General features: G+C 38.3%; 1 protein-coding gene across 1 annotated transcript in view; it reads right to left on the reverse strand.

Annotated features, from left to right (window-relative positions):
- LOC126281597 (protein PTOV1 homolog) overlaps window positions 1-16,440 on the reverse strand; it is a 227,361-nt gene that overhangs the window by 49,218 nt on the left and 161,703 nt on the right. The window contains exon 8 of the mRNA XM_049980694.1: window positions 4,547-4,702. Coding sequence (XP_049836651.1) covers window positions 4,547-4,702 — 156 coding nt within the window. The remainder of the gene's footprint in view (window positions 1-4,546; window positions 4,703-16,440) is intronic.

Consider the following 16,440-nt stretch of genomic DNA (forward strand, 5'->3'; position numbering starts at 1 on the left):
AGAAGGGATCAGTTGGTAGGACATGTTCTGAGGCATCAAGGGATCACCAATTTAGTATTGGAGGGCAGCGTGGAGGGTAAAAATCATAGAGGGAGACCAAGAGATGAATACACCAAGCAGATTCAGAAGGATGTAGGTTGCAGTGGGTACTGGGAGATGAAGAAGCTTGCACAGGATATAGCAGCATGGAGAGCTGCATCAAACCAGTCTCAGAACTGAAGACCACAACAACAACAACAGATAAACCTTTTATAGGAGAACCTCTAATTGAATGTTTTCATTGGCCTGAACAGCCAAGCATCGATTACGAATTGAATCAGGAAATAGTTGCTAAGAACTTAGTCAAAAACAACAGAGAGTGAATAAGCATAATGAAAAGGCTGTGGAACCTCAATGCCAAGTTGATGACCTCCTCCTTATAAAACAACATCTACAAAGCTCGATGCTAAAGAAAGAGACTCATAAATATTTCCAGAAATATATAAGGACCATACCGAGTACAAACGGTAATCCATCCTAAGATGTTATTTGTAGTAGATCCTACAACTGGGTCAGAGGAAGTGAAGTACAATGTAAAAGACGTAATGTTGTACATATGACCCAGGGATGTTAACAATCCGAGGTAAGGAGTAGAGTGACGGCCATGGGATCCCGAGTTGTTTTCAGTGTTTATTCCAAAATAGTTTTCCTGAACTGAATTCCTTTAAAATCTTAAACTATTCTGTCCTCTATTCCTTGACATCTTAAACTATCCTGTAATCATAGTGCTTAGAAAACGGGATACAACTACAAGATAAAGAAAACTTAGGAGAATCACAGAATATGAAAAATAAAATAAAATGAATAGAATATTTATGGATAATATACTATGACATGAGTAACTAAACAACTGTGATACCATAGTGTATCAATTTTCTATTTTGTATAGAGTATTTTACTCCTTTTATGAGATGTGATGTAAATGGGAGGGTTTGTATAGGTTTTGAACGGAGTGGATATTGTAAATAAAATCATGGTTTATGAAAGTAAATAAATCATGGTTTATGAAAGTAAATAAATCATGGCTAACACAGAACAAACATCACACCTTTCAGTCAACCCTTGCAAACAAGTGTGCCTGATTCTTCACTATTTGCTGTTTCCATAGGGTTGCTATGATTTCCTTCGGGGACCTCAAGGGAGAAAGTGGGAATGCCCATTCTGTAGGAGATGATTTAACACCAAACCTCCTCCAGAGTCTCACTCAAGTACCTGAGGGGTAGGGATCCTGGGGAATGGGGGTGGGAAGGGTTTTCCATCTTTGGGGCTATCTTCTTTCTCTTCTTAGATCTTAGCAACCATATCTATTTTTTTTTTCCTTTCTTACTTCTCCTTTGAGGACCTATCTATTTTTTCCCTCTTTCCATATTCACAAACTTCTATAGCTGAAGTCCTTCCTTGTTTCCTTGGTTTCTAATAACCTACATCTTATCTTTAGATAAAAAGTCTGAAGAATCAGACTACACAACACACATCTGCATACACCTAAAAATACATTTAGACACAAACATTAAAATTACAGATTAAAGCCTGTCATGATATGAGAATCATCAGGTATTGTAGGGGTAAGAATAATATGGGCACACACACACACACACACACACACACACACACACACACACACACACGACGATTCCACATCACATACACACACTATGACGATTCCACATCACATACACACACTATGACGATTCCACATCACATACACACACTATGACGATTCCACATCACATGTGTATAAGAACAATGACGGTTCTACACACACACACACAAACACACAAAAACACACACACAAAAACACACACACAAAAACACACACACAAAAACACACACACAAAAACACACAAACACACACAGACACACACAAACACACACAGACACACACAAACACACACAAACACACACAAACACACAAACACACAAACACACAAACACACACACACAAACACACACACACACACACACAGAAAGAGGTGTACGTAAAGAAAGAACAGCGACAAAGTGCTCATGTGCAAAGAGGGAGACAAAAGCATATGAGTTGCAGGATAACTATAAAGCAGTAATGAGTAGGAGATAGACAAGGAAGAGACATCAGCAAAGAAAGAAAAAGAAAGCAGGGGTGGCATTAGTCATGCTGATCATTAGAAAATGTCACTCTGACGAATTGTAGGATGGTGGGACTTGAATAGTATATATAGATATAGTATCTACTAAGCGTATAGAAGTTGAGAAGTAGAGGAAGACTCTAGCGAGTAAATGAAGCAGTAAAAAGTGAATGAAAAGTGTAAAATAGATTTTTATTTTTTCCAGAGAATATTTAATTATAGTATACATAGGAATGTATACTAGGGTAATGAACCATGAGGCCTATTCAGAAAGGATAAGGGGGCGTACCCAGCATTCACTAAGTATAAAGGGCAGACGTACCTACGTCTGGCCTAAAAAATAGAGATGTTTTATAAGGAGCGTACCTACCAGAATGGAAATAGGAAGTGCTCTCATAAGGTCAACCCACAAGTAAGGTATAGGTACTGATCCTAGGAGAAAGTGCTAGTATCATGACAAAAGTCACAAATTTTATAGGGATTATTCTGGAAAGTTTGAATTCTATGCACAACTAGCATTGTTGTTATGTTTCATGTAAGTTTACTAGTGTCAAAAAGAACACTTTCATTTTGCCCAGAGTTTCTCCAAACTACAAAAATAGTACTAATAGTATATACTAAGGAAAAGTAGTACAAATTTTAAAAAAATGAGAACGGAAAGTAGATTACTCATGTTTCATGAACACCTGAAGTTTACGACTGAAAATTTGGAAAGAGTCCTTACAATTCCTAAATACTAGGGAAGCTGAACCACAAATAAGTGCTCATGTCTGGATGTCAAAGTAAAGTAAGAACAGAATAAAGAAATGCTCAGCTAAAGATAGTTCTAGAGAGAGAGAGAGAGGGAGAGAGAGAGAGAGAGAGAGAGAAGATTGTTGTTGAAGTGATAGATGTATGCATAAACAAGTATAAGAAAAGTATGTTGTTATGATATGAAATGTTGTTAAGAGTGATATTATTTACACAATGATTGGGTATAAAGTATCGCGTGTCCAATTTGAGGGGGGGGGGGATATGTAGTGTTTCGAGAATTTCTGCATAAATTATAGAACCACTCAGCCTTCTACCGTCTCGAACACACGAAATTTTAGAAGTGAGTGTGGGATGATAGAATCCCATCTACTGCACGTCACATGTTTGTGTGTGCAGGTTTGAAATTCAGTCAGGGGAAGAATGTAGATGTGGTGGTCAAACGTAAATGACAAGTACTTGTCGGGCGATCCATCAAAGTTTTAGTGAAAGGGCTCAGAAGACCGATGGAGTTTCTATGTTATTATGTGCTAATTGTGTCAGTGACCATTGTTATAATAATGAGAATAGTTTAGAAGCTACTCTTGAGAAGAACTCTTGTCTTAGCCTGGAAGACGTGTATTCTGATCCATATTGAGAATGGACAGGGTGTTTAAGCCACCTTTCTCTTATATGTAAATTATTTTGTTTCTGATGTTTGGAGACACGAGAGACTTACTAAACAGTATATATTTATATGAAGAGTGGGATTTGTAAAATGACTGAATTTCAAATATAAGACGTTAGTTGAAGCAAATGAAACTTCGTATGTCTACTTATTTTTAGAAGTAGAAAGAGTCTTAAGAGATTCCTGTGCCTAGCAGCATACTTCAGAGAAGAAGTGAAAGAGTTTGCAGCAGCAGGTTAGCCAGCAAGGAAGGTCGGTCGAACATCTCAAGTGAGTCATCTCGTAAAAGAAGTGGAAGTTCGTATATCTACTTTGCATTTAAATCGTCATCCAAAGCATTACAAAGTGAACCATTGTGTGTCACAAGTAAAATTATTTTAAGTTAGAAAACTCTGCAAGGTTCCGATTTGAAGTGGTTGAAAATATGATGTAAGATCTTGTTCACATGTTTTCACTTATCTTCTATAAGATTTCCACATACCGAAAATTCATTAATGTTATCAGAAAATCCATTTTTGCAGACTGTCCATATAGTGCCTTAATAATTTGCTGCTGCAAATGAAAACAAAATGAAAACATACAATGACTCTTCCACAACACACTGATCCCAGTTCCATAGTGAATAGTTTGCCCATTTTAAAAAATAGAGTGATATGCAAAATTATGTGTGTATTCCATGCCTCCACGTGTTCCTATTGAACTGTCATTCTTAAGGCAATTACTTTTAAAAAAATACATTATCTTTTTACAAAAGTAACAAGTCAAGTCATCATCAAACACTAATTGCGGTCATTTAAAATACACCTAACAAATGCAATTAAGATGTTTATGAGTATTTGAATAATATCACATGCTCTAGTTTGGTAATGTCAAATTTCATTAACAACACCTCAGTGAGGGCAGGTGACAGTGGGACACGCATGCCACATAGCCACACTCTGCATGACGTGTGTGGCCCCATGATACAGTGCGGGTGCATACTTACTGGTGTCTGAGAGCGAGGGCTTCCAGTGCGGCGAACTGTGGGGGGGTGAGGCAGCCCAGAGTAGCGAGCTAGCGGGCGACTGAGTCGAATGTTGCGAACCGGGCAAGAAGAGCCCAAGGCTTTGGATAGCTGCTTGGCATTCCACTCTGCTGTCTTCTGCAAAAAAAAGTGTAAACAACATGCACACAAGCAAATGAAATATGGAGAATTATCTGCAACAAGAAGTGAAAATAGTGGATATACAAACAGGCATGTTTGAACTAAATGGCATTTATATCATATGATGCTCTGAAAGAAGAAACAGAGAGAGAGAAAAGAATGTATCATCATGACATCGCACATACAGCGACATATCATTCAAAACTCAGCAACAACAATGGATTATTGGAGATACAAAAAAGATCATGTAAAGAGATAACTACAGACAGACATAAATGAAGTAAAAGAGATACTTGCATTGCCAGCTACAATACAAAAGCACAAAACATGTTGTATCTTGTGTCATTATGAAAAACAGCAGCAAGTTCTCCGAAATAGGTTTGGGATATATTCTGTATTTTAAATATTGGATGAAAAACACTACCAATCTTATAACACTACATACTACTATGCAAGACATAAATATGATTCTTTTTCTCTACACAGCTGCTCAGTTAGTGAACACAGAGGCAAAGGAAGAAACAACTTGCTCACCTCACAGTGCAACAGTATTGGCCTGTGACAGCATGAAACTAGGTGCCTGTGGTTGTGGTTGTGGTTGGGCGTGTTTGGCCTCTGGTGGCTGTTGGACATCATCTGGTGCACTCATGGGAGCAAGAAGTGGAGGGGCAGCCTGCAGTGGTCCATTGGCAACCAGCAGTTATGACCAGCTAAGGTCACTGGGCCAACACTAATATGGCTATCTGACTACAGACACCACAACGGATTTTGAGTGAGAAAATACTACCAGTGTTTCTGGTGTGATACACAGGTCACACTTTTTTTGGCATCCAACTGGGTTATTGATTTCAATGTTCACAAATTTTGATAACTTCTGCTGTTAAGTCCATTGGGTGACACAATCAATAATGCTGGTTATGCTCATTGCCTGGCAAGTCTAAACAACAAATATAGCCACAATGCTGCTCACACAGCCTGTCAGGACAATTTGCAGTTGACAAAACGTTGTTTGAAATAAAAACATAAACCAGGCTCAATGATAAAAAATGCTTGTATTAACACCAAATTATTTCCCTGCCTCTTTGTGACTTATTTTCATCCTTATGCAGTGTTAACAACATATGTGAAAGGTTGAATTTCGAAGTAGGCAGAAAAACCAAATCTGAAGCACTGCACATTTAAGCACATTCCAGTATGTATAAGGGTTACAAGGTAACAGCAACTAACTACAAGTCTTCATGTATTTTAATGACAAACTGCTATATAATGACCACTTGACATGTTCCCTCGTGTGTAATGTGTAATTTTTATGACAAAATTTTATGACTACCATTATTTTTAGTTACTGTGCTGTCGTTTCTTCATCAAACATTGTAACAAAACCATGTATTTTCTTCGTATGCAGATTATGTCTCCTCTGCAACCTGTTCTGCACTAGAAACAGAAATGTTTGCAAAGCAAAGCCCTGCTAAATGATCAAAACATTTTTCCACAAATTTTTGTATATTGATTCTTCATTTAGAGTCAATAAACACTTCATAAAATTTCAAGCTCTCTGTACTCTGCTCTCAAGTACTCTGTATGACATGATATGAATGACCAATCTCTCAAGTCTTAATGACAGCTCAGCTTCTTCTTTTCTTCTGTAACGTGGTGCCAATTGTCACAGTTCTCATTACTCTGTAATGTGTGGCGCATCTCCAGGCCAGGTCAAAATTGCACAGGATAAACCAACCAAACCAGCACGTACCACTAAATGTGATAAAGCAGCTATTTTTGTCCTGCCTTGTAAAATTGCTACGTCCGTCTACATAAGATTTCATGCGCAAATGAGATAAACTTCCCAAGCAGTAGACAAGTCTAAATCCACTATTTAAACCACAGAATATTTATATGAGACCAACGTTTTAAAGCGTAAGGGAACTGAGGTCAAAGAAACATTTATATTTTTATGATGGCGATCACCATCCGTCATTACTATATATATTGTGCAACACATCACTTAACCAAAGGGACGCATTGCACCACTTAGCCGCCTCCTAGATAAATGACATTGTTGCAGTTATTTAAATATACACAAATAAACAACACCGGTAGTAGTGACTACCTCTCTCACATTATGGCAACACAATAGTCAAATCTTCAATATGAATTGGAATTCATGAAGTAAGTTAAAGTTATCCAATGATCTGAACTTAAGTTGCCTTTTACATTACATTATTACATAATGAACATGGACTAACAACCAAGAGAGCTGCCAACCATTTGCACCTCTAGTCACAATTTGTAACCTTTTTGTTGCCCAGAAAGAATATTAATAGGTGGATCATACTCATTACACACTTCTAATGCCCATTTGCACTGCTTTTACCTCATCTGTAAGACACTGGTATGTGTGTTATGTCTCTGGCAATCCTATGAAAACATATTTTAACATATGGATAACAGAAGGCTCCACATGACCAAAACTGCAGAATAAGGAAAGAGAGACCATAGACATGATACTCCAGGAGGAGGAGGAGAAAGGAAAAGAAAGACTATGAATGCTAGAATCAAAGATGGAAAGAAGATGATCCCCAAAGACAGAGAACCCCGCCACCCTTTCTGACTCAAAAGATCCCTCCCTGGGAGATACAGGGTGGTTATAACTAAACTTTCGCTACTTGAGAGGTCCACTATGACAAACAAGTGATCATAGAACAATAAAACTTGGGGAAATGTCTGTAAGGACATGCAGAAAAAACATAACAAATAAACAACTGAAAGAAATAGGTTTTAATTTCCACAAGAGGGAGTAACATTTGTGAACCGGGTACCATGTTTGATGTTCCAGGTCACAAACTTTGCTCAATATGATGATTGGAAATGCATCATTGCTGCTCAGAACAATGGTGGACAATGGACTGGTCAGCTGTCGTGACACAGCTCGTGTACTGCTTGAATATTGCACATTGCATCCAGCATTCTCAGCCATGACAACAGTAATTTCTCCAGCAGTTTGTGGCACAATTGGCCATTGGCCTCTCCCAGTAGCAATTTGCAAATTACCAGTTAATTTGTACATCCAAATCATGTTCTTCAACCCCATTGTGGAAACAAGACCTCTCCATAGTCCTCTACTGTGTCATTACTCACAAAGAGCAGCAGTACTATTGCTGTTGTTTTGATAAAACAGCTCTATAAGTAAGCCCTGTTCACCTTGTCCAGATCCACTGCCTGCAGCTGTAATACACACTGTTTCAGCCCTATGCTGCCATATTAATACCAGCACCATATGACAAGTCATAACACTGACATAATAATCATACAAATCCTGCAGTACACAGTCCGAACATCATTCGTATAAAGTTGGGTATCTAAGTGATAAATAATTTTCTGTCTACACTGGCTCACCAATCATACAGAATGTCTCCACCGGCTTCACCTCCACAGGCCCTGAAACTTGGCTCTATCATCCTACTATTGACAGCCTACTGATAGTGTAGCAACACAAATAGTAATTTTCATTCTGTCGACCAACTAACTTATACGGAAAACCACAGCTTATGAGCCATACTCTTATTTGGCTTATGTTAGCTTTAAGTAAGACAGGTAAGTAGGTAGATACACTACTTAATCTAAGTTAACACTAATCTCCCCTACAAAATTCCATATTAGGCCTAACACAAAGCTTAACCAATCACAAAAAGGTACAAATATGTCTAGTATAAAAATCTGAACCAACCAGGTTTCTACTAATTAACAGAAAACCATACTAAAAACTCAGCAACAGATATGCTAGTATACTTGCCTATTATACCAACATTAGGTGTCACAGGAGACAGACTGCAGTATGTATAAGTATATAATATTGTTTTGCTTTGAGGCACTGTCATCAAACCTGTGTAGGTAGAATGTTAGCACATAAATAACTGTACACCTTTCCCTTTCTTTCCCCATTTGACGTGACATTGTTAACAGGCTGCATCTATAAAGATGATTCTCCAAACAAAAATATACTTGTTAATGTTTTTTCCATGGTATTGTAGAATTGTACTTAGTGGATATTTTTGATTACGTAGCATATGCTATCATATATATGTTTTCCAAGACGTTGTTGTTGTTGTTGTTGTTGTTGTTGTTGTTGTTGTCTTCAGTCCTGAGACTGGTTTGATGCAGCTCTTCATGCTACCCTATCCTATGCATGTTTCTTCATCTCCCAGTACCTACTGCAACCTACATCCTTCTGAATCTGCTTAGTGTATTCATCTCTTGGTCTCCCTCTACCATTTTTACCTTCCACGCTGCCCTCCAATGCTAAATTTGTGATCCCTTGATGCCTCAGAACATGTCCTACCAACCAGTCCTTTCTTCTCGTCAAGTTGTGTCACAAACTCCTCTTCTCCCCAATTCTATTCAGTACCTCACATCATTAGTTATGTGATCTACCCATCTAATCTTCAGCATTCTTCTGTAGCACCACATTTCGAAAGCTTCTATTCTCCTCCTGTCCGAACTATTTATCGTCCATGTTTCACTTCCATACATGGCTACACTGCGTACAAATACTTTCAGAAGCGACTTCCTGACACTTAACTCTATACTTGATGTTAACAAATTTCTCTTCTTCAGAAACTCTTTCCTTGCCATTGCCAGTCTACATTTTATATCCTCTCTACTTAAACCATCATCAGTTATTTTGCTCCCCAAATAGTAAAACTACTTTAAGCATCTCATTGCCTAATCAAACTCCCACAGCATCACCCGAATTAATTCGACTACATTCCATTATCCTCGTTTTGCTTTTGTTGATGTTCATCTTATATCCTCATTTCAAGACAGTGTCCACTCCATTCAGCTGCTCTTCCAGGTCCTTTGCTGTCTCTGACAGAATTACGATGTCACTGGCTAACCTCAAAGTTTTTATTTCTGCTCCATGGATTTTAATTCCTACTCCAAATTTTTCTTTTGTTTCCTTTAATGCTTGCTCAATATACAGATTGAATAACATTGGGGAGAGGCTACAACCCTGTTTTACTCCCTTCCCAACCTCTGCTTCTCTTTCCTGCGCCTTGACTCTTATAACTGCCATTTGGTTTCTGTACAAATTGTAAATAGCTTTTCGCTCCCTGTATTTTACCCCTGCCACCTTCAGAACTTGAAAGAGCGTATTGCAGTCAACATTGTCAAATGCTTTCTCTAAGTCTACAAATGCTAGAAATGTAGGTTTGCCTTTCCTTAATCTATTTTCTAAGATAAGTCATACGGTCAGTATTGCCTCACATGTTCCAACATTTCTAGGGAATCCAAACTGATTTTCCCCGAGGTCGGCTTCTACAATTTTTTCCATTCGTCTGTAAAGAATTCGTGTTGGTATTTTGCAGCCGTGGATTATTAAACTGATAGTTCAGTAATTTTCACATCTGTCAACACCTGCTTTCTTTGGGATTGGAAATATTATATTCTTTTTGAAGTCTGAGGGTATTTTGCCTGTCTCCTACATCTTGCTCACTAGATGGTAGAGTTTTGTTAGGCCTGGCTCTTCCAAGGAAGCACACTTTAATCAACATACAGAATCATAGTGGGTCAGCATTCCTCAACTATACTCTTCAACTGCTTTGAGTATCTACAAGGGGGACTTTTTTCACTATAGCTGACATGTTCATCTAGAGTCAGCAACTGTATTGGTATTTAACATAATTCTCATTTGTTGTTCTGTCCAAGTTGCACATTTTTAATTAGATTATGTGAAAATAATACTGTGGCCAAAAGAACACGAGTTCTTCAACAGGCTTGTAATCTTAAGGTTATTTGTCTGACAGCTGAAGATATATCACTTCTATCAAAATATTTAAACTGCAGTCTTAAGCCAACAATAGGAGAGAAAACAAAGAGAATTATAGCAGAGATCAAATGCGTTAGTGATATAGCAAATATTCTCACTCATAAATCAAAGTCACCAATGCACTAAAAACACAGTTGCAGTCAAAAAGTAGCCATAATAATTAAAGTAGGATATAGGTAACTTAAATAAGAAGTTAAAGAGAGACAGACGTGTTTATCACAAGGGCAGCAGAGTGCTCCTTATGGGTGACAAAGGTTATGTAAATAAAACTGAAATTTTTTTTCTCTGAAAATGGGATAAATGGAGTCACTAGGGATCCTACAAAAAAGTTCCATGCACAACTAAAATGCAAAATTCAAAACTCTAATTTTCTGTTCTCTGACAGGGAAAAATGGGATGTATAATCATGAATCCACAAATACAAGACACATGTACAGACGTAAGGCTTCATAAAAGGAAAACTCCATGAGGGTTATATCGAAAATGAGACAGAATCCTAATGTCCTGATAAATGTACTGCTAGCACAAAGTTTTAAAACATTATACACACATTACAAGCAATACAGTTTAAAAAACACATACAACGGATACAGTTATACCAGGTGAATACATCTTTGCACCCCTAAATGTGGTAAAATTTTATACTAATGGGGCTGTCCACAACATCAGAGATAATTAAAAACAACCTTACAAAGCAGAATAATATGGCTCTAAGAGAAGTAGCGGAATCAATAGAGCGTCTAGAATTATTTCATGGTTAATGGTAAGACATAGCCAGTGGCGGCTTGTACATATACATTCTGGATGTTCACAAATGTTTTAAATACAGAAAAATACGAGAGTGTGAAATTAATAGCATCTGCTGTATAACAGTTATGCTCATCAACATATTTACACAACTTCAGCCACTGTCAATAATAATAATAATAATAATAATAATAATAATAATAATAATAATAATTTGTATGACTTGTCTGAAAAAAGGAAGAATAGTTTTGTGGAATTTTGTTGTTTTGTACATAAATACAGTTTATGGCAAGAACAACAAACTGATGATTAAGCTTTTGTTATTCTCCATTTCGCATTTTTGTGTAAGTGGGATTCGTATGTGGTTTTTTTTTTTTTTTTTTGTACAAACCTACAAGATTCCTAATTCATGTATTACTTAACAAATTAACTCCTGGGCTCAAAATCAGATATTCTTAGGCTGCACACAAATAATGTCTTATGCTTACTATACACTTCTTTTTAAATGTTTGCTTGCAGTCATGCTTATTTGATTTCATCACTTTTTCAGACAACGAGTTTGGTCTGGAAAGCACCCATGAGCATGCATACAACTTCTTTTCTTTCTGGGGGAAAACACCATCGTTCAAAATCCACTTCGATTGTTGTTTTAATGGGCACTGAAGTCGCAGGTCATTCATCAATTGTCCTTTTACAAAATGCTTGTGGAAATCAGCTAACTCTATCAAAGAACACAACTGTTTTACATTTTGTGGTTCCAAGCAGTCTTTAATTGTTTGAACCCATTCCAGATCAGGTTGTATTGTCTTAACATCTATCATATGACCGAAAAACTTCAATTCCTCCCTTTCAAAATGGGACTTATTGAGTTATACCTTATCCTGTAACCTTTTTTTAAAATGTTAATTAATTACATACAATGCTCTTCCAAAGTACTGGAAATAAGTAGCAGATTGTACATAATTAACTAGTGTACTAGTAACTACCCAAGGCTTTGTCTAGTGCCCCAATGAAAACCACTACAGATGTCTAAATCAAAAGGTTGTACTCAAAATTGATACAACTTTCCATTGAACAGAAATGCCATATATGGTCTCAAATCTCTGTGTAAGGATGACTGCCAGCAGCATCGTGTTAACTCCATCGAGCTAAAGACAAGAACTTTGACACTGATTCCTCCATTCATACAGGCCTATCCCTCCCTGTTTCAATGCACTCATTTAAAGTTTGGGTGTCTAACGCCAATCAAACTACTCCTACTTTTTTTTCATAACTAGCAATGCATTATTGTATATACTTAGGCCATGGCCAGAGTTGAGCAGGGCAGGGAGTACTGAACAGGATTTGTCCTGCAGCATGCAACAAAAACCTGTTCGGTGCCATGGAAACATCCTGGAGGCAAGCATTGCAGGGGGTATATTTAATTGGCAATGACAGCATCCAGCAGAGCATCCGCATGCACCACAAATCAGTTTGTGTTTCTCTAGCATGCAGCAAGTGGCAAGCTACATCCTTTGGCGAATATATCACAGCAGTACAAGAAAAGGAAAGAAATTTGGCAATCTAGTCATTCTCAGTATAAAAGTAGGTCACTTCGAAGAATGATATGTAGTGAAAATGCAATAACTGTTGACGGTAAATAAACATATTCATTGTGTCACTCTGTTCTGACAAAAGTAATTCACAAACATGTCTCAACATTTATTGGCAATGGTGATAAACTATTATGTAGTCTACTAAGATCACTATATTTTACCGTTTCCATGCTGCTTTCAGTCTTTTTGTAATGTCACTATTTACATCACATTCACTAATGGCACAGGCATTCTCAGATATTCATGTAATTTATCAGAATCCAATCATAAAACCTCATACCGTGTATTAAACCCTCCAAACAATTCTCTCTTTCACTAGAACACTTGAACCTTTTCTTTGCACTGAATAACTTGACTTTCAGAAATGTATTTTATTTCAATGTCAAATCAGTTAGCAATGTGCCCAAATACATAGTTTGTCTGTTCTCTGCAGAACACTACTACACAATGCTGAACACAGAACTGCTACTCAGAACACTACATCATTGGCTTGAATTCCGACATCATTGAACATTCTGCCCACACCCTGCCACACTGCACTCAGGCTGCAGCATTAAACTGTTTTCAATCACCTTATGTATTTCTTTATAAACAGCAATGAATACTCACTGAAATAGTATATGGTTTCCAAAAGAGAAGTTTTTCACTCTATCTTAACTTTACACACGTACTCACCTATGAGATGGCATCATGGCAAGAAATTTCTCATTACATTCTGACAATACCCTTTTACTGCAGTCCCTGGTTAGCCAAAAATACTTCTTTATATGTGAATGAAATGTCTTAACTCTTCTTCTGCCCAAGAGTTAGCATTTTAGAATCCAGTGCTTTACTTTTAATAACTTCTAATAATTCTTCCCCTTCCATACTTTGGTTTCTACTACCATCATGTTAGGCTTACTGACTAAATGAACATTTTTCACCCTATGTGCTTATTAGAGACCGAACTAGCTTGTACTTTATAGGTACTGTTTAGAAGTATCTATTCTACTCTATTTGCATTGATGATGATGATGATTTCCAGGTGAAAGAGCTAAACAGCTAGGTCATCAATGCCCTCCTGTGAATGATATAGACAGAGTTGTGGTGAAAGTCTATTAAAAAACAATAATAAATCAGAAGACCAAGTTGCACTCACGCAAACAAACTGAGAAGACAACCCCAATAAGATGAGCCTCAGAAAGGCCACAGTAATAGTCACATGAAACACAGCAGGATAACTATGTAAAATAAAGGAGAAATTACCACAACATACAGTGTTAAAAGGGGACTGATGATGATGGCTGGATGACTACTTAGAAATAGTGGGTGACAGAGCCGCTCTGTGACTCATCAAAATCTCACACCCAATATTTTGACGAGAATTCCAGATGACACACAAAATCTTAAAACACAAACCACACTCACTTCATTATCAGTTGAAATAGAGGGCAGGTCTCGTGGGACATTGAGAATGGCCCTCAGGTCATTATCTAAAACACACTCAAATAAAATATATATTGATATATATTGACACCTATGTTTCACACCTGTGACACTAGTGGTTCCTTGTAATGTAAGACAAAGGCGTGCATCAATGGACAATGTCCCACTCCACGCCTTGCAAGGGCTACTCTGTGTTCGTATTGGTTGGAAGGAGGTAAGCTGCGGTCGCACTGAAGGTTTTACAGAATGCTGCTTATTGTCCCTCACTTCCAGCCACTGAGCTTCCCACCAACACATGGACTTCTTGGTCACAAATGAGGTAACAGCCTGCACTGGACTGCACAGCGATCAGATCACAGGAAACAAGTCTCCTTGGCAGCTGCATCAGCAAGTTCATTTTCCCAAATCTCTGTGTGTCCTGGAACCCAGCAGAAAATTAATTCCTTGTCCTGCCTCTGCAAGAGAAGGAGAGTATTCTGCACTCCTTGTATGATCTGACCTGCAATCCTTCTCACCAACAGTCGGAATGGCACTGTGGGAATCTGAGCACATGAGGAATTTCTTGCCACGACACCTTCTTATCTGCTCCAGTGCCCTCAGGATGGCAAACAATCACATATAATAAACTGAAAACTGATCAGGGAGCCCTATCCTGAGGGCAATGTCGGGGAACACAAGAGCAGCCATTAAAATCAGCCATTAAAATCCCTCTGCTTCGACCCATCAATGTAAACAGTAATAATATCTGGGTGGCAATGCAAAATCTCGTTAAATTTAATTTTAAAATTATGGTCTGGGGTACTATTCTTACTGTAAGCAGTCAGTTTGAAAAGTAACCTGGACTTCTACAGTATTCAGGGGGATTCTCTTCTCCTGCCCTGACTTTGCACCTTACCAAGCGCCGCCGCCCCCCCCCCCCCCCCCCCCCTCGTAGTAACTCAAGGCTCTCCCCAGCACACTTCTCACACACAATCACTGCCTGTGGATGGTGACTGACAAGCTGTTCCAGTGGCAGCTGTGCAACTGAGATGGATGTTAACAATTCTGGGATGGACACAAAACTCTGTATGCTTGACACACCACTAGAAGACGACGTCAAGCAGACCAGCCTCTGCGAACAGGCTATCAACTGGACTCGTGTGATAAGCCCCTGTTGACAGCCCTATACCTTCACAGTGAAAAGGATCCAGCATTTTGAGGTATGAAGACCTTCTGATCCATAAACCTGGTATCCGTATTCAAGCCTGGTCATACAAAGGCCTTATACAGCTGGAGCAGACATGCCCTGTCAGCTCTCCATGACCTATGACTGATGCATTTAAGGATGTTTAAGGCCTTGAGACATCTCAGGTCCAGTTCTTTAAGGTGTGGCAGTCACGTTAGTTTCAAATCAAAGGTAAGGCCCAGATATTTCATCTTTTCCTTAAAAATGAGAACAGTATCCCACAATTTTAAAATGAGTAAATGAAAAGAGAGAGCTGGAATGATTAAAATCAACATAAACAGTTTTCTCCAAGTAGAATTTAAAACCTATAGGGTTAATACATTCCTTCAACTACCTTATCATCAAATGCAATTTCCGAATACCTGTTGTGAGGTTAGTGGACACACAGAAGATGGAGAAGTCATCCACAAATAAGAAATGCCGTGACACTTAGAACTCTCCCTTGGGGATCACCATTCTCCAATCCTTCTCGGCTATTAAAATCAGGATAAAAAAAGATTATTTTCAAGAGGTGAGAAAGTCTCCTGTCATCCAAATTTCATTAAAGAGCTGAAGGAGGACCTCCTCCAACTGTGGGTCCAGTTGCCTCAACAAGCTGTACATTATTAGGTAGTGACTGGGCTTAGTATCATCAGCTACTGACAATACAGAATTGAACTCCCACCGAGAGAAAGGCTGGCTGTATCCTTCAATGTTTGTGGAATGGAAATCAACGCCAACCCTCTCCTGTCTCCTGATAATGATGGAAAGCTGGATCCTGGCTAGAATTAGCTGTAATGATCTTATATAACTGAAATGCTGAGCAGTGTCACTTGGCAATGTTAGGAGACATCCCTGCCATCCTACAGCCGCTATTGGCAGTCACGTGTTCTGCCTTGTGATCCTCCTGATGCCATCTCATACTTTACTTGTGAATGTG

The sequence above is a fragment of the Schistocerca gregaria genome, chromosome 7, assembly GCF_023897955.1.
Source record: "Schistocerca gregaria isolate iqSchGreg1 chromosome 7, iqSchGreg1.2, whole genome shotgun sequence".
Lineage (NCBI taxonomy): Eukaryota > Metazoa > Arthropoda > Insecta > Orthoptera > Acrididae > Schistocerca > Schistocerca gregaria.